At 37.9% G+C, this 25380-nt stretch overlaps 1 protein-coding gene and 1 long non-coding RNA gene across 9 annotated transcripts in view; both read right to left on the bottom strand.

Moving 5' to 3' along the window:
• Window positions 1–25380, bottom strand: part of RYR2 (ryanodine receptor 2) — a 795071-nt gene that overhangs the window by 491885 nt on the left and 277806 nt on the right. For all 8 annotated transcript variants that reach the window (XM_050770606.1, XM_050770614.1, XM_050770624.1 and 5 more), the window contains exon 3: window positions 15389–15497. In XM_050770606.1, the coding sequence (XP_050626563.1) occupies window positions 15389–15497 (109 nt within the window). The remainder of the gene's footprint in view (window positions 1–15388; window positions 15498–25380) is intronic.
• LOC126942766 (uncharacterized) overlaps window positions 15509–25380 on the bottom strand; it is a 64998-nt gene continuing 55126 nt past the window's right edge. The window contains exons 2-3 of the long non-coding RNA XR_007721609.1: window positions 24356–24542; window positions 15509–22546 (exon numbers count right to left, since the gene is read on the bottom strand). This is a non-coding gene — a long non-coding RNA (uncharacterized LOC126942766). The remainder of the gene's footprint in view (window positions 22547–24355; window positions 24543–25380) is intronic.

Raw genomic sequence — 25380 nt, 5'->3', positions numbered from 1 at the left:
GAAAATATTCAGCTTAGAGTAACACCTCTAGGAATGTGTCTTAATTTAAATGTATGATTAAAAAGTCATCAGAATAAATATAAGGAAAGAAATCATCAGTCATGAATAATGCTGGAACTTTTGCTTAGCTAAAATTAATAGAAAAAAAATCAACTTGATTACTACTCTTAAATAAATTCCAGCTCATGTAACACTGTTTCAATGTTTTCTGAATTTGTTCAAATCCTCAGGATATGTACATTTCTTTTTTTTCTTTTTTTCTTTTTGGCAGAGTCTCTCTCTTTTGCCCAGGCTGGAGTATAATAGCACTTCAGCCTTGACCTCTCGGGCTTAGATCTATTATGAATAATAAATTTCATATAATAATAAAGTCTGAAATAAATGTTAGGTCTATCCACTCTGAAAAACTGGTGGGTAAATAGAGGAATACAGAAATTTTTTAAACATTCTAACAATTCAGTACATCCCAATCAAAATCTCAGCAATTTATTTTGCAGATTTTTACAAACTGATTTTAAAATTTATATGGGAAGACAAAACACCCACAATAATCACAATATTGGAGAAGAACAAAGTCAGAGACAGACATTACGTAACTTCAAGACTTACTATAGGCCGGGCACGGTGGCTCACACCTGTAATCCCAGCACTTTGGGAGTCCGAGGTGGATGGATCACAAGGTCAGGAGATCAAGACCATCCTGGCCAACAAGGTGAAACCCCGTCTCTACTAAAAATACAAAAATTAGCTGGGTATGGTGGTGGGGGCCTGTAGTCCCAGCTACTCAGGAGGCTGAGGCAGGAGAACTGCTTGAATCCAAGAGGCAGAGGTTAGTTGCAGTGAGCCAAGATGGCGCCACTGCACTCCAGCCTAGTGATAGAGCGAGACTCCGTCTCAAAAAAATAAAAAATAAAAAATAAAAAATAAAAGACTTACTATAAAGCTACAGGAATCAAGACAATGTGGTGTTGGTTAAAGAACAGACATTGAACAAAACCATATTCTAATGTAAATAAAATGTATAAAATACATATCACATAATCACTATATAAAATGAGAGACAAAAAGAAGAAAATGTGGACACCCAGTGAAAAGGAACTCTATGAGTAGAAATACTACTTCTGGCTGGGAGCTTCATGAAAGGGTTTAAGGAAGACACCTCCTTGGACATTTGCAGAGAAGGATGGGGTAAACTTTTGAAAGGCTCAGAATTCTAGGTTGAGGAATTAGTGTGGTAACAATGTGGAAAATATATACCTGAAGAAAGTGTAGCATATTCAGGGACTGAGTTCAGTTTGGATAGATAACTAATAGTATAAAGAACTAATTAGAGCTAGAAATAAAGTAAGATTACAGTTTTAGATTCCTTTGTAAGAATGGAGGTCATATGATAGCAATTAAATTAGGAACAGTCTGCTGGAGGGACAGTGTGCAATACTTACAGGCAAGTTAAACACCTAGATCTAAGAAGACATCATCAAGGCAGCCCCCAACAAAATGCCATGAGAATAATCCAATCATTAGCTGGATTCAACCAGCTGCACATATTTGTTCCTAACCAATGCTTGAATAATTTCCAGAGGAACTAAAAACCCCTTAAGGGGGCCGGGCATAGTGGCTCACGCCTGTAATCCCAGCACTTTGGGAGGCCAAGGCAGGCGGATCACCTGAGGTTAGGAGTTCAAGACCAGCCTGGCCAACACGGAGAAATCCCATCTGTACTAAACATACACAAAAATTAGCCAGGCATGGTGGTGGGTGCCTCCCAGCTACTTGGGAGGCTGAGGCAGGAGAATCGCTTTAACCCAGGAGGCAGAGGTTGCAGTGAGCCAAGACCACGCCATTGCACTCCAGCCTAAGCAACAAGAATTAAACTCTGTCTCCAAAAAAAAAAAAAAAATACCTTATGGGGAAACCACATACAAATCAATACCACCCACATCAAATCCATGCTGGAGCTTTAGAGCCTATACCTCAAGAATCAATAAATGATATAATTAATTTCCTTACATGTAATATAATTGTCAGTCACACAAATACTTCTATTCTGGGAACTATTAGAAACAAAACTTCCAGTCCATGACTGTGTAAAGATAATCACAGTTTTTAATCGTTGACCTTGGTACATTGTTTCTATTTCTTCATGTGAAAAAAAGATCATTTATTGGGTGTTTATACTTACAAGGCACACGTTCCATGTATGTCCTATTCTGGAAGAGGCATCTGTAGTAACTCAGTTCGCTCTCACTATTTTCTCTACACAGAATCTAGAACGTGGTTACTCATCATATATCAAGAGAGTGAACAAATGCAATTACCACCAGCTTACGAAGTATTTAATTTTGCTGGTTTAGCCACTGTTTCTTCTGTGGTCTCTGGTGTTATTTAACTTTCATTTATCTCTGTCTTTGCACTGTCCAATCTGATTCATTGTTGTGTGAGATTTGGGGTTTTGTTGTTGTTGTTGTTGTTGGTTTTTTTTTTTTTTTTTTTTGAGACGGCATCTTGCTCTGTCATCCAGGTTACCGTGAGGTGGCACAAGCACGGCTCACTGCAGCCTTGATCTCCCAGGCTTAAGCAATCCCACCACCTCAGCCTCTGAAGTAGCTGGGTCTATAGGTATGCTGGCTACGGCTATTAGCCACCATGTCCAGCTAATTGTTTTTTTTATTTTTTGTAGAGACAGTTTCACCATGTTGCCCAAGCTGGTCTCAAACTCCTGGGCTCAAGTGATCCTCCCACCTCAGACTCCCAAAGTGCTTGGATTACAGGCGTGGGCCACAGAACCTGGCCTACTTTTCTCTTTTGTCAGATATTGCAAGGCTTTCAATATGTTCTTCTTGTCTCACATATGGCTCACATTTTCCAGGGCTATGGAAATCAGTGTGCGGCAATATTAGGCCCATTCTGTGTGCTCTTCCTGCGCTGCTCTTTGTACTTTTTTCAGTGGCCTAAGGACAGTTCTAAGGTTTCTGGTTCCAGCAAAGGACCCTTCTACAGTTCCACGTGGTCTTAAGAGTTAATGCTTCACCATGAAGTCGGGGGTCACATGTGGCCTGATCTCAGAAGCCACATGAAAGTAATCAGGTTGTACTACCAGTACTGACCTCATGCTCACTATCAGAATGTTCCATCTGGTCTGTGTAATCTTCAAGTTGTGTAGATCCTGCTGGTCTTTGCCTTTCTCTCACACTTCTGGGATTACTTGCAAAAAAAGTGTATCTTCTCAGAATGTGTGACTGCATCAACCACTAAAGAGGTTGTGTGAGCTGGGTGAGGTGGCTCACACCTGTAATCCCAACATTTTGGGAGGTTAAGCTGGGAGGATCACTTAAGTTCAGGAGTTCAAGGCCAGCCTGGACAATATACCAAGAACCCATCTTTACCAAAAAAAATAAAAAATTTAATTAGCCAGGCATGGTGGCTTGTGCCTGTGGTCTTGGCTACTCAGGAGGCAGGAGGATCCCTTAAGACCCAGCACTGGAGGCTGCAGAGAGCTATGATCATACTACTGCACTCCAGCATGGGTAACAGAACTAGAATTAAGTGAAAAAAAAAAAAAAAAGAAGTTATTTAACTCAATAAAAGTAAGACTTATTTAAGTCTTCAAATCAGAGATGAAACACAAGATTTTGTATGCATGCATATTATTTGTATTGCCTTCTGTAAATAGATTCTATAAGTTTTATCTGATTCACGAAGACACCATGACTAGGGATGACCATGTAATTTCTCATCTAGACAGGGACACTCTGGACAACAAAAGGGGGAACTAATAGTCATTAAGCTGTGACCACAGGTATTAACCTGGACTGTGTCAGGCAAATAAGGATGGAGGATTACCGAATCCAAAAGGTTATTTTTTGACTTTCTCTTTCAAAAATATGCCTTTTCTCCCAACATAGAGAGGCAAATTCAAAAACAGCTGTACTTAACAGACAAGAAAGCTCTACCATATGTTCAAAACTGTTAACTACAGTAGCAGAAACAGAATTTTTGGTACTTTTCAGCCCCTTAATTTTTGGTCTGTAAATTCTATCTCATAGTCCCTCTAGTCAGCAAATATTTCCTGACTATCTAGTATATAACATGCATTGTCTTGGATATTAGTGGTATATAAAGTGAATACCACAGACCCTCCAGTCAGCAAATATTTCCTGAATATCTAGTACATAACATGCATTGTTTGGGATGTTAGCTGTATAGCAAGTGAATACCACAGACCCAGGGGCCTGCACTCCTGAGATTTACACTCTAATGGGGATAGGAAGGCAATAAACAGACCAGGATTACATAGTCTTCAGAAGGTGTTGAGTGCTTTGAAGAAAACACACACACACACACACACACACACACACACACACACACAAAATGCAGGAAGAAGTGTTAGTTGTTGTTTTTGCTTTTGTGTTTGTTTTTTGGGAAGGATATTGCACCATTGCACTCCAGACTGGGTGACAGAATGAGACTCTATCTCAAAAAAAGAAAAAACATTGAGAATGGCTGACTCAATAAGTTCCACATATCTTTAAGTCACTCGTAAATTGCAGAATGGTTTATTACAATTGAATCAGAAATGCACCATGTCATTTATTTGCTATCATATGTTTACAAATGAAAATTTTTTCTATTATAAACACGCACAAATAGCTGAGGAAGATGTCCAAATTGAATGAGACTAATCAAATAAAATAATCTATACATTCAAGATTCATAATCTAAAACAGTGCCTAACTACGCCACTGTGATTAAATTACATGCTGCTTAAATTAACCTCCTTATTGAGTTTGATGACAGAGTCTGGAAACCACGTCATTCAAATACTTAGAAATATGGAATATCCTTGGCTTCTGAGTAGAAGGTTGTCTTTCTAGACACACAAAGACAGTAAAACTGAAAGACGCATCTTTCAACCACAGACAAGTTTCCACATTCACCTAAGTGATAGATGGATAATTGTTACTCAGTGAATATTTTTAGCTATGAGCCCTTCATGAGATTATAATCACATTCACCTTTACATCACTGCATCAATTTTGCAGGGTAGATACATACTTATATACAGAGGCTTTGGACAAGATGCTGGCTAAATATCACATTAATGAGTAAATTTGTGAATGTATTGGCATTCTAATCTAATTATGGAAATATTATTTATGCTTTACCAGAGATGTTCCTGAATAGGAAGGTAAACAGAACACAGTCCCTTAAAATAATGTCAAGTTAGACTAGATATTTGAGAATGGAAGTTTCAGATATAAATAGCTAGTAGCATCATACTGTCTACAATATAAACACACACTAATCCATTCAGCATTTCACAGCTATGAGGACGTACAACGGGAGAGTGTTGGGTAGGTAATTAGATCTCTCCTCTGTTCTCTGATTGAACTATTTACTATGAAAGTAGGTTCACACCACACTCTATTTATCTTCTCTCTTAATTATTAGATTGCTAAGAGTCGCAAGAGCAAGGAGGCATTGTTATTCATCCCTGTCCCCCTAGCTCCAGAATGCACAAAAGTCACTCAATCTCTGTTTGTGGAATGAACACCATATGAATGAGACAGGTGGAGAATGGACATGCGCTTTCTATTTCTTGGCCATGGAGACACCTGAGCACAGAGTTGGATTTGTTTTCCTAGGCAAAGATTTCACCTGTTGGTCCCGGTTTGGCTCAAGAACATGGGGAGTCCCAAATATAAACATTTCCAGTGAAAGCATACAGATGCTAACTATGTATCTGCTCTATGATGTAGCAGACAATGTTAGAAATTATCTGACCTTCATTTTCACATACAATTCTCTTCCTTCTCCCAATAAAAGAACCTAGTTCTTAGAAATATCCTTCCCTCTTGCCATCCCCATGGTCAGAGCCAGTTGTGCTGGCCCCATTTTCTCTTGTGAGTAAATAAATTAGCTATGGGTGTGTGACCATGGGCATGAGGGAAATTCTGCCAGGGAGTTCCTGGGGAAAGTGTCTTGCTTTTAGAAATAAAGAAAGTCAGCTCCTCTTTGTGCCTACAGATGATGTTGACTTTGGATATCATCCCTGAAATTCCTACAAAGTATCTTGTAGTCATGTGGGAAGCTAGTCTGTGAACCAAGCAAACACAGAACAGACCAAAGAGAACTACGGAAATCTGAGCCAGAGCTTGGATCAACTAAATCTGAATCTTCTCTTCCTCTGGACATTTTGTGTCCTTATTTTTAAAAAACCATATATAATTAACTGGTAAAAGATGACAAGACAGTATATGATTCCATTTATATATATTTTTATACATAACATTATATATGGTTATATACCAATCTTTTAGCTGTGGTTATCTTAGGGGAGAATGAGGATTATGAAGAGGGTATTTTTATTTCATACTCATATATTACTGTTATAAAAATAAAACATTGTAATGATTTAGAATTTAAGTATATTTGCATATTGTATGCTTAGTAGACACTAATTACTTTTAACAATAGCATTAATTAAAAATAACTAAATAAACAAATGAGGATATATATAAATGCAATTTGCTGAGTTCTTATCATATTCCAGGCAGGCATCTTCCTGAAACACAAATAAATCATAATGAGTGTGGTAATATATTTCTTTGTTAATAGGAGCCTGTGCAGCCTTTGGCTATAGTCTCTTCAGTGACAGATATCTCTACATTTACGCTATTTAAAGTATGGTCACAGTTTTACATCTTAGTTCCATATTTTAATGGAGTTTAATTCTGTATTTTACTGGAGACTTATACAGAGCGTATTTGAAAACGGACGAACAATGTCAAGTGTTACACCTCATTTTTTTCCAGTGAGTCATTAGCCCAGCCATTTGAGAAATCTACTTTTAATAATATACAGAACACAATTTATATCATATGAACCACAAAATTCATCAACTCTGCCTTTTTCCTCCACATTACCCGAATGTGCTTTAATGGAAAGAAATCATCAACATAAAACTCAACTAGAGTGGACACAACATTAACTCTTTTCATTTTGATCCTTGATCTATCTGCCCTAGAGCTTGAACAAAGAAGGCTTTACAATGTAGTGCCTCTGAGCAGATACCAAAAGACCAGAAGAATGAGGATATAAAAGAAACATTAAGATCTACTGTTGGAACTTTGACCACATTTTAAATACTGTTATCTCCCACAGAAGAGACTATAGCCAAAGACTGAACAGGCTCCTATTCACAAAGAAAAATAATACCACACTCACTATTTTGTACTCGTGTTTCAGGAAGATGCCTATCTGGAATACGACAGGAACTCAACAAATTGCATTTATAGATATCCTCATTTTTTAAGTTATTTTTCATTAATGTTATTGTTAAAAGTAATTAGTATCTACTATGCATGCAATATGAAAATATACTTAAATTTAAATTCTAAATCATATGATCAACTACTGAAAACTCAGAAAACCTTCAGAGAATGAAGCTCGTTAAATGCATAATGTATGTGAATCTATGAAGTGGCATGTTGTACGTAAGATAGATTGAAATTCTTATTGATTGGTTTGCAAGAAAATCAGGCTCCTGTCAAATCAAAAAGTATACTTTTCAGTCATTTTTCAGCTGGATTGCTCTCACTTTCATTTGATCTTTCAATAGCATCTTACTCAAGCTCAGCACATCCATCCACATCCTAATCCCTGGGACTTGTGAAGATGTGACATGGTAGGTCACTGCTGGCTTTGAGGGTGGAGGATGAGTCACAAGCCAAGAATGTAGGCTAGAAAAGGCAAGGAGACAGATTCTTCCCTAGAGTCCCTGGAAGCAATGTAGTGCTGCCAACACCCTGATTTTAGCCCACGGAGACTGATTTTTAGACTTCTGACCTCTAACACTAGAAGATAATAAATGTATGTTGTTTTAAGCCGTCAACTTGGCGGTATCTTGTAACGGCAGCTATAGAACAACTATAGCTAGGGCCTTCAGGTAATTGAAGGTTTTACTGTTGTGGGTGTTCATTGTTTTGTTTTTGTATTTTGTCCAGAGATTATAGTTGTTTTTTCCAGAAGGATCAGATCTGGTAGGAGCTTACTCAGGCATACTCAATGCAGAGACCATCACAATGATGACAGCATACCCATAGTGCTTCTTGCATGCCAGGATTGTTCTACACATTTTATTGTATTATTTAATTCTCACAACAAAGGGAGATGCTAGTATTTTTCCCACATTATAAATGAGAAAATTGAGGCACAGAAAGGTTAAGTAATTATGTTACTAGGAAATGAACTCAGGGAGTTTGCACTATAATCTATGAGCTTTAACCACCATGAGATAATACACAGATCTTCTTCCTCTTTTGCTCTTGCATTTATATAAAATGATCTTAGGTGCAATTACCTGCGTGAAATTGGGGCTTCAATGTTTGATAAATGTACTTTTAAAAAGTAATTTATGGGGCTTCAGTGTTTCAAAAATGTATGTTTTTAAATTTATATAGCAGTAAATTTAGTCAGTTGCTTCCCAATGCATTTTTTTTTTTTTTAGTTGAGATGGAGACTTGCTCTGTTGCCCAGGCTGGAGTGCAGTGGCACGACCTGGGCTCACTGCAAACTCCACCTCCCAGGTTCAAGCGATTCTTGTGCCTCAGCCTCCCAAGTAGCTGGGATTATAGGCACGTGTCACCACACCTGGCTAATTTTTTGTGGTTTTAGTAGAGACGGGGTTTCATCATGTTGGCCAGGCTGGTCTCGAACTCCTGACCTCAAGTGATCCACATGCCTCAGCCTCCCAAAGTGCTGGGCTGACAGGTGTGAGCCACTGTGCCCAGTCCCATGCATTTTTTAATGTTCTTAGAGTACATGTCTTAAAGAGACAGGGGTTTTATAAAAAGAATGACATAAGTGTTATGTTTTATTTATTTATTTATTTATTTATTTATTTATTTATTTTGAGATAGAGTCTCACTTTGTTGCCCAGGCTGGAGCACCTGCTCTCTGCAACCTCCATCTCCTGGGTTCAAGCGATTCTCCTGCTTCAGCCTCCCGAGTAGCTGGGATTACAGGTGTGCGCCACCACACCCGGCTAATTTTTGTATTTTTCATAGAGACGGGGTTTCTCCACATTGGCCAGGCTGGTCTCAAACTCCTGACCTCAGGTGATCCACCCACCTCAGCCTCCCAAAGTGCTGGGATTACAGGTGTCAGCCACTGCTCCTGGCCAACACACGTGTTTTACTCCTCCACATTCTACAGCTCCATTTTTCATAAAAGCTGGACATGTCTGAGTCTGATCTATACCTCTATTAATAATTAAGTCATTGTAATATTTTGTACTTTGAAGACAGTACATAATTTGGAAATTTCTTATAAAACAAGCCATTTTACTAAACTGAAACATAAAAATCATTTTAAGAATATCTCTGGACATGTTTTGGATTGTCTTCCTGACAAGCATTATTTTCTGTTAAAATTTTTTTTTTTTTTTTTGAGATGGAGTCTTGCTGTCGCCCAGGCTGGAGTGCAGTGGCACCATCTCGGGTCACTGCAAGCTCCACCTCCCGGGTTCATGTCATTCTCCTGCCTCAGCCTCCTGAGTAGCTGGGACTACAGGCACCCGCCACCATGCCCGGCTAATTTTTTGTATTTTTTAGTAGAGATGGGGTTTCACCGTGTTAACCAGGATAGTCTCGATCTCCTGACCTCATGATCCACCTGCCTCGGCCTCCCAAAGTGCTGGGATTACAGGCGTGAGCCACCGTGCCCAGCCTATTTTCTATTAAAATTTTAAGGAATTGCCTACTGAGCTCAAATTGTTCCTTGGAAAAAATTTTGAAACTATTTTTCTATTAATAGTTTTAATATTACTTCTAATTGTTTTGGAAATGATTCTAAAAAGTGCCATGAAAATTTAAAGGAATAACAAGTTCCACATACACAATTCCTTCTTCATGCTAACATGATAATTATGTACACTTCTATAACATACATGAAGTTATACTATAATTGTTTTTCTATCCCTGCAGTTGTAAACTCATTGATGACCAAATGCACACTTAAATTTCTACACATAGAGCCTTTATAAGATATAATTTATCTTATAAATGTTGAAAAACTTAACACTAAATGATTAGAATTGGATTTAATATTCAATTCAATATTATTTGCTCATCACAATATTTATAACATTACATTGTGAATTTTATAGATATTCAAAGTATCATTCACAACTGACATAGTGGCAAACTACCAGTACCCATGCTCATGAGGAATATATAGCAAATGAATGAATGATCCAAATCATAATCACTTAAATCATAAATGTTAATCTATTTCTCCATCAAAGAGCAGGATGTAAGGAGAAAAGAATGGTTAATTTTAATTTTTTCTCTAGCTCAATCTACAATATTCTAATAATAAAGGGACCTAGTCAAGTGGCCATAAGCTAGAGTTGAAAAGGACAGGGTCCTACAATTCCCCCAGAAACAATTAAACTGAAAGGCAGAAAAGATACTCAATGTGTATTTTAAAATATGCCGTCCTAAACAGAACATACAAGCCATATATTGGACTCATGGCATTAAACCAAAGCAATGCCTTTTCAACAGATGGTAATTATTATAAATATTACTTGAAGAAGAATTTTCAGTAAATTTCCTGGACTCCAAAACCAAAGCCCTTTCTACTATACTATGTCACCTCTAACTTGGTATCTGTGCTCATATGAGATAAAATCCTTAAATTAAATTAGGCATGACAAATAAAATTGTATGAGAGAAAAGTGTCTATCATAATTCTGTGAATTAGATAAAAGGAACAGCCAAAAGCACAATATCACCTAAATTATGAAACTTTATTAACTACAAAACACATGGAAATAAGCAAATGCTATCATCAACTCTCTATTCTAACACTGTCGTGGCATCATTAAATTGGCAAACTACATGTGCCAGAATTGGTTAGGATACTGGGGTCGAGGGGAGGAAGTGGGGATTTTGGACTGGCTATGTCCCAGAGAAGGAAGAAAGCCATCAAGGCCAGAGAAAAGGCAGTCAGGAATTAGCAACAGTCCAACCCAGGGAGTTTAAAAGTATACAAAAAAGAATAAGTAAAACAAAAACAACATGTACCATCATTTAATCATTACTAAGCCTTGATGATAAAGTTATCCTTCCCAAAGCCACAGAGCTAACTATGGCAGAACTAGTATTCTCAAGCAGTTCTCTACGACAACAAAGCCCGTTTTTAACCCTAAGCTATATCATCCATATGCAAAACAGATCTGGAGAGCAAGAAGAGCAATACAGAGCTAGACTTGCAAGTGACATTATCCAGAACCACAGTAAACCCAGTGGGGGAAACAGAAAGAACAGCAGAAGCAAGAATGTGCATAGGCAGATGCCCAGAGAAAACAGGGCCGAAGAGACAGGTGCTGCTCAACAGACACCTTCTCCTTCTCATTGCCTGTGTACTGTCTCCATCCTCAAGATCTGAAAGGTTCTGTGGGCAACTACTGACATAAACAGGTCTTGGCCTATTTACCATTGACATGATTTTAATAAGAATAAAAGCTAAATGATAGTCAATGTAATTATATAGATATTGGATCTAGGTCTCTCTTTTAATATATATGTATGTACTTTTTTTAATTAAACAGACATTTTAAGAAAATCCACTTAGATGAAATCCTTCAGAATGATTTTGATGCCACAAAAATATGAGTTATTTTACTAATAGTCACAATAAGCAACTTTTTAGGGAACCAAAACTTCGTAGATTAGGTAATATTTTCTCCCATTTCATCTTACACACCTCTTCTTCTGTTATCATAATGTTCATGATTTACTTTGTCACAAATGACATTGGGAGTTTTCTGCTAAGTTTCCCTAACCATTTTACAAAAACCACGTATTTATTGGTGATCCAAGAATACTAGCAAAATGGTCCTTAACCACAGAAAACAAAGCCATGATACTAAATGGAAAATTTTTCCTTATCATCAAGTGTGTTTGTATTGCTATGTGCATATGATAACATTTTAGACATGAAACAGTATAAGTATTATTTACTGAATTACATAAGAAATTAAAGAATTATTAAATAAAAAAGAACAAGGCTTTGTAAAGAAAGTTGACTTTGAAAGAGTTGGGAATCAGGGAACACAAGGTTCTTTTTGATTCACTGTTCATCTGAAAGGAAAGAAATGATTTCATGAAAATTCACATTACCTTCCTGGCACACTTCATCCTAGAAAAAGTGGCTCTTCGTTTAAGCAAACTGCATATGATTTATTAACCTGGATACAGTAATTTGACTGATAACAGGATTCCCCATTAGAGTTCCATAATGAGCATAAAGGAGACATTATCAGGCACTAGAAAAGATGATATTTGGAGTACAGAAGACTTGGTTCCTACAAGTGCCAGCAGCATCCATTGGCCACATATCCATGGATCACATATCATCAGACATGATATTTAGCTGGTGTGCACTTGTATGAATAAAATGGTTAAGTGGAGAATATCTATCCTTCTTGGTAAACAGTTGCTGCCCCAAGGCCCCACAGTGCTCCCTAACCCTGACCACCCCAGGGGTCCTCCAGGATACCCCCCATTGCTCAGGCTACCTGCAAATCCATAAATACAATAGAGACCTCCAGAACCCTTCCTCCAACGCTGTGGCTGGGGCTGTGCTAGTTAACCGGTATCACCTGTGGCAAGCTAGGAATGAGTATCATTTCTGGGTGTAATCAAAAATACTCAGCAGTATGACAGAAACTTTCATCTTTCCCTAACATACAGTAACCTATTGAGCTATTTGACACTGATTTCTTTCTAAAAGTTACTAGTAACCAGAAATAGGTTTCAGCTTCATGCAAAGTGTTTCTTCCTTGTAGCAGTTTTTTCTCAAATTAAACTTCCTAATTCATGTCTTTTTTTATTTTTTATTTATTTATTTTTTTAATGAGACAGAGTCTCACTCTGTCGCCCAGGCTGGAGTGCAGTGGCGCTATCTCGGCTCACTGCAAGCTCCGCCTCCTGGTTCAAGTGATTCTCCTGCCTCAGCTTCCCGAGTAGCTGGGACTACAGGCACCTGCCACCGCGCCTGGCTAATTTTTTGTATTTTTAGTAGAGACTGGGTTTCACCATGTTAGCTAGGAGGGTCTCGATCTCCTGACCTCGTGATCCGCCCGCCTCCACCTCCCAAAGTTCTGGGATTACAGGCGTGAGCCACAGCGCCCGGCCCCTAATTCGTGTCTTATGGTAACTATACTGTGCTTTATAAAATAGTGTTCAACACATCACACAAATTACTACTTTATCTGTGATAGAGACATTCTAGAGAGTGAACAATTCAAAACTAAATTCAGCTAAATAAAAATATTTGAAGAGATCCAGAAATTCTAACTAATAAATGTCTTGAAAACATAAATCCTAGAAGCTGGGTACAGTGGGATGCACCTGTAATCCTAGATATTCCAGAGACTGAGGCAGGAGGATTGCTTGAGCTCAGGAGCTCAACACCAACCTGGGCAATACAGCAAGACCCCATCTCAAGAAAAACCATAAATCCTAAAACAGTATTTCAAATTACTTCCTCTATTCCAAGAAACTTTAGAGTTTGCCTAGCCCAACGTCATGATTTGAAGAAGACAAAAGATCTTCTCAAAGTTGTTAAATTTAAAAAACACAACTTAGCAATATAAAAATTAAATTTATGGCATGTTAGTTCTAAGTTGTTATCTATATAGACAGATGAAATGGCAAGATGCATTTTTCTAAATGCTAATGCCAAATAAAAATGATCTTTCTTTATAAAGGCTCATTTGCATATCAAAGTTGATATGACTCAGGGATGTTTAAAAATCAGGAGGGGTTATTTCAGGTAGAAATGAAACTAAATTGAGAATTGTTTTCTTTCATAATTTAAGTGTACCTGAAAAGGTTTACATGAAAGAATAAAAATTTTTAAAAGAAACTTTATATATTTTAATAATTTCAAACTTTAGTATAAGCAAAAATTGAACCCGAAAAACTAAAATACCAAGCTTTTGTAAAATAAGCTTTTAGTCTAATTCCAAATAAAAATCACTAAAGTTTCTCTTCCCCACATAATAGTATACTGCTAAAATTTAATTTAGAACTAATGCACAAATCAAGTAAAGTCCTAAGCTGCATGACACTAAAATTTTAAAAACTACAAGGTTGATGAAAATAATGTTATAACTGATGACTCATTTCTATGGATAATCATTTATGTATTACCATTTTTTAATCTTTTTACTCATCCAGACCAGAGTAATGATTAACAACAGCAACATATAGATCAATAATGGCAAAATAAAATTTTCAGTTTTATCTCTGGAAATACTATACTTTATTAAACAATGCACTGCAGTAATTACAATACCAAAAAATAAAAATTAAAAAAACCTGGAAACAAAAATTTGACCATTAATCCTCCCGCTTAATTCTAAACTGTAATAAATTGGTCAAGATTGGGTAACAGCCCAGATACCCGTCACAGCAAGTCTCATTGAAAATAAAATAACCAAATAGGCTTTGAAAGAAAAATACTTGCATTAGGAAACCACATAACAATTTCAGGGCCGGGCGCGGTGGCTCACACCTGTAATCCCAGCACTTTGGGAGGCCGAGGTAGGTGGATCACGAGGTCAGGAGATCAAGACCATCCTGGCTAACACGGTGAAACCCTGTCTCTACTAAAAATACAAAAAATTAGCCGGGTGTGGTGGCAGGCGCCTGTAGTCCCAGCTACTCGGGAGGCTGAGGCAGGAGAATGGCGTGAACCCAGGAGGCAGAGCTTGCAGTGAGCCGAGATTGCACCACTGCACTCCAGCCTGGGCAAGAGAGCAAGACTCCATCTCAGAAAAGAAAAAAAAATCAATTTTCAGAGGAAAAGGATTAGCTGTTTTTAAAATTACAATAGACTAAAGCCATATCACCAAAATTTGGTTACTTAAAATATATAACAGTGCCATGAAATTTTACTTTCCATGAAAAAGCTCAGAACATAGTCACATAGTGAGAGACATTTGAAAATGAAATAAAGGTTAATGACAAATAGCCATGCATAAAGCGATGAGTTAAAATAATAACAATAACAGCTCTGAAAATGGAAGAAAACATAGAAATGCTCAAAGAAAGGTTGGTTTTAAACCACAGACATAAGCACGAGGTCTAGTGACACAGATCACATCAAGCTTGGATTTTTTTTTTTTTTTTTTTTTTAGTTTTCAAGACACCACAAATATGCTGGATAAAGCAGAAAGTCAATCCTAAGGAAATTCCAACTGACAGGCATCGACTTATTTCAGCAAAAAGAAACTCTCTGACACCTGGGAAAGAAATTGTTCGTATAGTAGCTGAGCTCATTAAAATACTACAAGTCTACATAAATTGGGTACTTGCCCCTTCTGATTTCTCCACGGTGTTAGCCAGCATCTCCTGCAGGGCCCGGACAGAGAGGGACTGCTCCAGCACAAAGGTGCAGATGGAGAGGTCTGGGGGCACATTCTGCACAGAAAGAGGAAGAGCCGTCAGCAGTGTCATCTTCATCAAGCATCCAGACCCAGCTTACCTTAGGAGGCTCCAGTTTCTTTCATAGAAAGAGTATTTGTCAACTTTCTACTGCAAGTTCCCCAGTCATCAAGAAACACTGTCATTACTCCTCACGTTTAATACATTTTAAAAACCACAGATAGCGGCCAGGCACAGTGGCTCACGCCTGTAATCCCAGCACTCTGGGAGGCCGAGGTGGGTGGATCACCTGACGTCAGGAGTTCGAGATCAGCCTGACCAGCATGGTGAAACTCCATCTCTACTAAAAATACAAAAATTAGCTGGACGCAGTGGCACAAGCCTGTAATCCCAGCTACTCAGGAGGCTGAGGCTGGAGAACAGTTTGAACCCAGGAGGCAGAGGCTGCAGTGAGCTGAGATCACACCACTGCCCCCCAGACCTGGCGACAGAGCGAGACTCCGTCTCAAAAAACAACAACAACAAAAAAAAAACCACAGATAGCAACAGCTGCCATTTGCTGAGCAACAATAACAGCTCTGAAAATGTAAGGAGACACAGCTTACTCTGATATGCATTGCCCCGGGAGCTTTATCTATAACTCCTGCGGTCGTCTATAGTAAGGACTGTTACTATGTCTTGTGTGAACAGGATAAACAGAGAAGTTAGGTTCCTTTTCCAAAGTCACAGAGTTATAAAATTTTCACGCTAAGGATTAAAATCCAGATTTCTCTGATTCTTATGCATTCATTTCTAACTTACCATTCAGTCTGCTGATAAAAAAAATTTAAGAACAGAAATATAGCACTTTTCTCAAATTAATATTAAAGATAAGCAAATATAAAACTGAATTAGTATAAAATATTCACAGACACAGGTTTCTCCTTATCCACAAGACAGCGATTACTTTGTTTTATTCAACTTGGATGCTATATTTTGCCTCTAACTTGGTCCTGTTCTGTGTGTATGTATTTTGCTTTATTTTTTCATCCTCCATTCGTTTTCTCTTCTCTTTCTCTTAAACTTCTATCTCAATCAATACAGCACAAATTCTCAAAATCTCAACTCAGGAGGTGAAGGAACGAGGATAAGAACTGACTGGCTGTTCACAATTCAGGTGATGGGTGCGCTAAAAGCCCAGACTTACCACTACACAATATATGCATGTAGGAGAGCTATACTTGTATTTCCCATATATTAATCTATATAAATTTTTTTTTTTTTTTGAGATGGAGTCTCACTATGTTGCCCAGGCTGGAGTGCAATAGCGCGATCTCGGCTCACTGCAACCTCCACCTCCTGGAATCAAGCAATTCTTCTGCCTCAGTCTCCCAAGTAGCTGGGACTACAGGCACCCACCACCACGCCCAGCTAATTTTTGTATTTTTAGTAGAGACGGGATTTCACCATGTTAGCCAGGATGATCTCCATCTCTTGACCTCATGATCCTCCCGCCTTGGCCTCCCAAGGTGCTGGGATTACAGGCATGAGTCACCGTGCCAGGACTTAATTTTTTTTAAATAGAAAAAAAAAGGCACATGGCTGTAGTCCCAACTATTCAGAGGGCTGAGGCAAGAGGAATATGCTTGGGCCCAGGAGTCTGAGGCTGCCGAAAGCCATGGTCACACCACTGTACGCAAACCTGAGTGACAGAGCAAGACCCTGTTCTCAAAAAATAAAAATTACATCGAAAAAAGGGAAGAAAATTCAGTTGGGGTGGTTAAATTGTGAGTGCATTTCTTTCTTGTGGTTCAATTTATGGAAATGTTTTCCAATAAATAATAATAAATAATGAAAAAGAACTGGTTGGTGGCTTAGAGAGAACCGTTTAAGTTATTAAGCATGTATGCTTTTGCTTAGATAAGCGGGCTCCAGTATGCAGTCCAACCAGGCACAAGCAAATGTTCAATGGAGGATCTTTATATCAGAAGAACATTACAAATATATTAAACATAACGTGTAAGCAAGTTATGCCTTCTTCATAAAAAGAACATTGGGAGGATCAATTTGACAAGCTGATGCAATGCATCAAAATTACAATTGACACTGTTTGAAATTTGTATTAAATGGAACCACTGCCACTGGAATGATTTTCCATCACAGCATAAAATGCTGCTTTATGGTTACAAGGAAAAATTAAGTACTAGAGTTCTAAAATTAAAGTTAAAATTATTTTATGGATAAATGATGCCCACAATAAGGCCACAAAGCTTACTCAGACCCCACAAACCCCACTGGTTCCCAAGTGTTGTTCTGTTTTGTTTGGTTGGTTGGTTGGTTTTTTTTTTTTTTTTAATAAAATTTCCTTTTCTGGCTTCTGCCATCCTCCTATCATGGGCTCCTGTTTACCCAACCCAATCACTTTCCATTCCTGCTCAGACAATCTCAGCCAGCAAAGAGTCCTCTCAAATGTGGCAAGGCTAACTGCTTTTACACTCTGCAGCTGGTCAGACAAGGGCTTTCTTTCTAAAATCCCCATATAAAAGTTCAAAGGCTAGGAAAAGGACTCTCTTCTACTGTGGAATTTAGGAATACATGCTCTTAAATTTAATTTTTAAAGTTCTAACCGTACTAATTATAGTCTCTCCTCTTGAGATCAAGACAAATGCTAATGTAAAATAAAACTGTTAATGTAAGCATTTATTTCATTTATATCCATTTAAAATGTGAGGGTTTATACTCTGGCACTGCTGAAAGGGCACTATGTTATTAAATGGTGTGCTGGTGAACTGACTTGAAAAACAGTGCCTTGATTTGTCGCATTTGACCATTTCTGTGGTGTAAATACTCCAATCATTGCTGATTTCAAAGTAGCAAAGTTTACAAATTGGCTTACAAAAATCCAAAATATCTAACAATCAACTCTTGGCAGTTTGTAAGAGCTGTTTCCAGCATGCCATTAGACTGATTTCAGACCAATATTCATTAATTGCTTTAGAATCAGCATATCCTAATAGTTAAGAGCATGGATTCTATACACAGACCACCTAAGCAAAAATACTGGCTTCATTACCTACTAACTGTTAACTTTTATAATCTTTAGTTTCCTTCCCCCAAAAATATTGGATAATAATTAGACCCTTCTCATAGGGTTGTTATGAACAAATGAAATAATATATGTAGAGAGCTTATCCCAGTGTCAAGAACATAAAAAGAACTTAAAGTAAGTGAGCTATCGTCATTAGTTTTGCATACTGTAATTCCTCTCCATTTCTGGAAATTACGAAGCACCGCTCATTTCTTAAAATCAGTTCTCACATGGATTCTACTCTGTACAAATAGTGTTTGAAAACACAAATCTATAATTATGCACCTGTTCATAACATCCAAAATGTTCCAGTATTGTCAAGAAAAGACACTTTCTGGTAACACTTAAAAGTTTATATTCTGGGTGCATTTAAATTGTTTCATGCCTCACTTAGATCAAAACGTTAAAGTAAGGATTGCTGTAATATCTCACGTTATTTTAAAGAACCTTGAAAACCACATGGGTTTCAAATGAATTAATCCTGTCAAATGAATTTTATTTTTCCACAGAGTAATGAGCCTGCTACAGCTATTTTTTCAGATAGTGGGAGTTAGCATAAATAAACACGCCAACAATCTTCAAAGGCAATTCTCTGTCTCTTACAAACGCCACCCATTTTGTTCTGAGTCATCTTCACTATGCTTTCTCTTTCTCTTTGTACCCAGCTCCCCCTACACACACAAATGTAATAGAAAAGCTGAGACAGTAAAAACTAAAAATAAAAAAATAAGTTTTACCTTTCAGGAAAACTTAAAACAATACACATCAGAGATTTATAGTGTTGTCAGTTTTGCTCTAAGGAAAAATGGTCTAGTTATTTTAGGTAACAGAATCATCAGCATAATTTGGTACGTTTTACAGTCAACAATTAAAAGTATTTCTTCATTTAGATGTCTATTTCTTCAAACAGCATTGAAATTTGTACAGTTATACCCATGGTAGCATGCCGGGTCTTTGTTCCCACTTCTCCAAAATAAAGCAGAATCACTGGAAAATAGTTTCATACATTCATCAAAGATCAGCTTTAAAAAATGGCCCCATGTAATCCCAGCACTTTGGGAGGCCGAGGCGGGCAGATCACAAGGTCAGGAGATCGAGACCACGGTGAAACCTCGTCTCTACTAAAAATACAAAAAATATTAGCCGGGCGTGGTGGTGGCGCCTGTAGTCCCAGCTACTCAGGAGGCTGAGGCAGGAGAATGGCATGATCCCGGGAGGCGGAGCTTGCAGTGAGCCGAGATCGCGCCCCTGCACTCCAGCCTGGAGGACCAAGCGAGACTCCGTCTCAAAAACAAACAAACAAACAAACAAAAAAATGGCCCCAAACCAAAATGACTCCTAATGCCAGGAATGCAAGATAAGGTAAAACATTTTACAAACATGTGGAGTAGAGGCTCCCATTTGCAAGCATTGGCAAATTATCATCTTTTCCTTAGTCTTAATTTGTTTTTGCTCAAGTCTTATTACTGAGAAAGTTAGTTTTTAGAACTTCAACGTGAAAGAAATTTCCTTGTCCTTACTATGAGTGTCCTCCGAAATCATGAGAACTTTCATACAGTATGTCTGCATTGTAAGTGCTTCGAAATAGCCAGATCACATCAGAACACAAAATCAAAAACTGCAGTTGAGCATGGCTCTTACACATTACATATGACGTCTACCTGTAATGCAAAATTAAATCAGAGAAAGAGATTCAGTCTGTCTAAACGTCTGTGCCTGTCTATTCTACCCAGAATAGTGCCCAAAGCAAGCTGGCAGGAGGTTCGTAATACTTTTTATATGGAGACAACACCAATTTTATCAGAATATGTATACTTTGGGAAAGGTAACAGCAGCAGAGTTGTGTGCCTTTTCTTTTCTTTTCTTTTCTTTTTAATACAAACTGGTCACCATCCTCCCCTGCCTGGCAAACACTGTATAGTGTTAGAGGGGGAAAAAAAAATCTCAAGAATAACCACAAAGCAGCATCTGGCTTTGCTGGCTCTGGAGAAGCTATGTAAACATCAATTAGGTTTCCAACCGAAGTATCCATCTACTATTTGGCTTCCAGAGATGTATCTGCCTAACTCACTTAAAAACCTATTGAAACATGTCATTACCTTAACTGAATAACAACCAATAATTTAGGACTATAGAAGCCACATTAAGCCACCATCCTTCTTATGATTACTGTGTGAAAACTCCATACTAATAAACTATTCCATTTCACATCCTGATGCCTTTGCTTATATTTTTTTCTCCCTCAGCGTGAAGGTCCTCACCTAGGAACACTATTTCATATTTTTAAATCACACATAAAATCACACATAAAAACATTTCCTTGTAGGGAAGTCAAACAACACTGAAAAACTGAAAACTGTCTTTCCAAATTTGATGATACTCACTTTCCCTTCCTTTAGCTTTATAGTGTGCATATTTCCAGTCCTTTTTCTTTTTACTTATTTATTTATTTTTTGTTTTGTTTTTGTTTTGAGACAGAGTCATGCTCTGTTGCCCAGGCTGGAGTGTAGTGGCCTGATCTTGGCTCACTGAAGCTCCACCTCCCGGGTTCACGCCATTCTCCTGCCTCTGCCTCCCGAGTAGCTGGAACTGCAGGTGCCCGCCACCACACCTGGCTGTATTTTTAGTAGAAACGGGGTTTCATTGTATTAGCCAGGATGGTCTCGCTCTCCTGACCTCATGATCCACCTGCCTCGGCCTCCGAAAGTGCTGGGATTACAGGCATGAGCCACCGTGCACGGCCTATTTCCAGTCCTTTTTCTATGCATTTACATGTATACATATGCAATGTATTCATAGCAGTAGAAGCATTCATAGCATATAGAAATATATATATTAGCTTTTTCCATTAATGGGTTCACTCTATATAAATTACCATTTTTAAATTTACTGATATATCCTGGAGATCACTGTCTGCCAGTAAAGATGTATCTACTTCATCAGCATGACTGCTATAGAATCTAGATACACCATACTCCTGCTGAAGATTAATCCACGTGTTCTGCCATGCAACACTGTTATTCAGCTTGGATCCCACTCCACCTCACGACCACCACCACCACCACCACCTGCAGCCCTAATACAATGACTTACACAAAGAAATGTTTGATGTTTGATGAACTAACCTCAAATTATGATTTCATCTATTTCTGGAAAATTAAACGGATGCACATTCACTATAGGGATATAGGCCGTTAGAGCCCTAATGACAAATCTGCTTTTGGTTTGGCTGTTGTGTTAACCCTAGGTTTCCAGCACAAAAGCAAACAAGTTAATTACGCTTTTCACACTGCCTTTCAATTGGGCTCCAAGTGACCTTTGGCATGACACAGGTATCTCAAAATGTATCTTGCGAATTAATGATGTAGTAAATGTTGACAGTTTGACAGCACAGAAAAGGGTAAATCCCTGCAGCAGGAACGTGGAATTCAGATCTGATGGGTAACTAGCCAAGATACCTCAGGGGAGTCGGGCTGAGCTTCCCTACCTATGAAGTGGAAAAATACTTATCCTACTTCAAAGAGATCAAAGAAAGAAGAAAATCAATGCATGATAACATGGACAATGCCAATAAGTTATAATTTTATCTGCCTAAATTAAGAAAACCCTAAATCAGATTGAGAGCTCAGAATCAGAGAGATATAAATTAAGAGAAAAGCTGTTCTTCCACCAAGAGATGTGAAAACAGTCCACTTTAAAACAGAGCAGATGGTCTGAAGTTGAGGCAGGTTTGTTTTTGCTTAGGCGCCCATCTGCTGCATGGCCTTCAGGAAGGCACTGTAACAGTTGAGGGTCGACTTCTCCCCAAATGATGGAGATATCAAACTCTATCTCCTCCAAAAGATAAAGTGGTGGTGGTTGTTTTAATTTACCAACTAGAGACATGAACCAGGCAAAATGTCACTTACCAGATGGGGAATAATATCCTTTAAAATGTTTATATATTCTTCAGTGCAAAAAAACAAAAACAAAAAACAAAAAAACCATGGTGTTGTATCCCATTGACTTGTAGGAAATCCTGCAGAAAGGAAGTACCAGGCAAGATTAAAAAAAAAAATCTTAGTTCACTTTTTCTTCTTGACATTGCTTCAAAACCCCAATCATAACATTACACCATATTCCCAGTTTGGAAATATTATTTCCAGAGCTTTACACTTTGGGCTGTTCATAGTTCTGGGTAGTTTTTCTTATCATGTTCTTTTTCCCTTCATCCCACTTTGCACCAGAGGTTAACATTATTGCCTCCAAGAAGGAAAGATTTTTCCTGTGTCAACTCATTCTTTCAGGTCAGCTTTCTGAAAGACAAGGCTAAATGCCATCCTAACCAATGAAGCTAATGTCTCTGGGTTTCCCCAGGTCTTAAATCCTTTGAATCTTCAGAAACACTCAAGTCATTCCCTTGGAATTCTTGACAACAGAAAGGTCCAGGTGGGAGAGGATATAATAGCAGGTTTAAATGAGTGGTAATTAGCAGTACATTGCTGCTACAAAGAGCCACAGCTGTGCCAACTTAGCAGTTAATTATGAAAATCCCTGGTGAATTGGTGGCGTCCCATATGGTTTGCTCAGTGTTCATTTTGCTCCTTGACATGCATCTTTCATAATACAACATCCTTTAAGTAGATAGGCCAATTCATCTGATTTTTACAATTATTTTAAAATTCAAATGACTCCGATGGGTCAGTACAAAACTAGAAGGTACACTCATTTGATGAACCATGGCATAATACCTCTCTACTTCTAACGCTGGCTCAGGTCAAATCAGTTCACACGTATCTTGAGAGGGAGCCATTGTTGATGAGAATACAATTACATGGAACTTTGCAAGCAAAACACTCAAGGACAAAGCAGAAAAGAGACTTCTACTGCTACGATTTGAGCCTCAAGACACTACGTCTAAGTATCTTGAAAGTCATATATGCAACCTAATGGTTCATCTGATGTAGGCTCCTGCCTCTCAACATTGCTAATTCAAACTCATTTCAGGCAGACTGGTTTCTATCTTTTCATTAACGATTAAAAAAAAAAAAATCACAGTCTCAATAAAAGCTCCACATACCAACTCTCTGGAAAACAAGTATCCCGAACAAGTATATCAGAATTATGTTTTGAAAAGTGGAGGGTTGAGAAATCTACTATTTGAACAGTTAAGGAGTCTTACTACTAAATTCAGAGAGTTTAGAGATGTTCGAATAAATGTATGAATGAATGGACGAATATCACGCCACAGAACAAATAAATAAATGGAAATATTTGAACCACTGTTGCAGTTCCTCTAGTCACAAATTACTTTGGAGCAAATTTTCATTCTTTACTCAAAAGAGGTTTTTTTAAAAAATTAACACTACACACACACACGTGTGTGTGTGTTTATTACATATGTAGGATGTATCTCATCCTACATGTTAGCATATTCATGATCACAAGGATCAGCAATAACTAAGACAAAAATAATGTATGGCCTAAGTATTTGCTAGTCACAAATACTTGTTATTTGCAGTAATATCTCAGCTTTGCCTGCAGGATCTCAGTGGACCACAGATTGAACACACTTGACAGAGCCTTCAGTGAAAATTTCTCATGAGCGACAATGTTGTCTCTAGGGAGTTCTGTGACAGGGATATTTTGTAGAATCCATTCATAGGTTTCTTGCCTGAAATAGTATCTGGGACAAAAAATATCTTTTCCAGTAACCAGGTCAACTTAATTGTCTGCAATATGACCTTTGCCACAACAGTCATAGTCCTTTGTCTCATACCTTCCTTGAAGAAGGAAAAATAATTCACACTAACATATAGATGAGGGCAACCAACAGATTCTGACTTACCTAGAGTTTCACAAAAAGTCAAAAGGTGAAGAGAAAAGTGAAGACAGAAAGTATGGCTTCCACAATTAAAGTTGTGTAGGTGATAAGATGATGTCTTCAAATTCAATTAATTATGTCATATAGTGCAGGTTCATTCAGGCATAACCATACAAATACCAACCATCTCACTGTTTGCAGGTGTCTCATTCTGTGAAAATGAGCTGGATTAATTTCATCTAAATTAATTTGAAATGGCAAGAGCTCTAAATTAATTACTCAGTATCAGTTTGAACAAATCAAGCTGAAATTAACTCAGTAACATTGAAACTGTCCTTATAAAATTAATAAAATTAAATTGCTAGGTTTTCAATAAAAGCATACACTTTGAGTATAAGAATAGGTAAGCATTAACCAGCCTGCCCTATAGCCTGCTTCCTTAAAGGTACTTACTGCTTAAATATCATGTAGCCCCTGTCATAAGGTCCTTATTTCTGTAGATAACATCCTTAACATTAAGAAACCTCATGCTTCCCATGTTGAGATATTTTCCAGATCCTGTATTCCACTGACACCAGCCAGTCTGAAGACCCCCTCTAAAGAACTTCCTCCATGTAAGAATACAGTTTATGACTTCATCCCCAATGCCCTAACTATTCAGCAGCCCTCAGCTCCTCAGCCCTCTACCTACCAAAATTCCCTTAAAAATCCTAGTCCAATATCCCTCTGGGAAGAGGATTTGAGGTTCCCTCCCTCCTTCTCTGCTGCAACACTCACTGTTTCTGTGTACTGGTCTGTTATCACTCAGTGACATCAAACCTGGTGATCCTCTACCAACATCCTTGGCTCACTTTCCTAAGCTGTGTTTAAAGCACATAAATGCTAGTCATATAAGTATATCGGAATCATGTTCTGGGAAGTTGGGCTCCAAGTTAAGAAATTTATTATTTAAAAAATAATGAAGTATAATAAAAACTAGAAACTCCAAGCAGATTCAGACCGAGACATTCAACACCCTGGAATTCTTGCCAGGAATTATACTAGCATGA

This window comes from Macaca thibetana, chromosome 1, assembly GCF_024542745.1.
Source record: "Macaca thibetana thibetana isolate TM-01 chromosome 1, ASM2454274v1, whole genome shotgun sequence".
Lineage (NCBI taxonomy): Eukaryota > Metazoa > Chordata > Mammalia > Primates > Cercopithecidae > Macaca > Macaca thibetana.
Note: the sequence above shows the minus strand (reverse complement) of the source record. Positions and strands in the feature narration are given on the sequence as shown.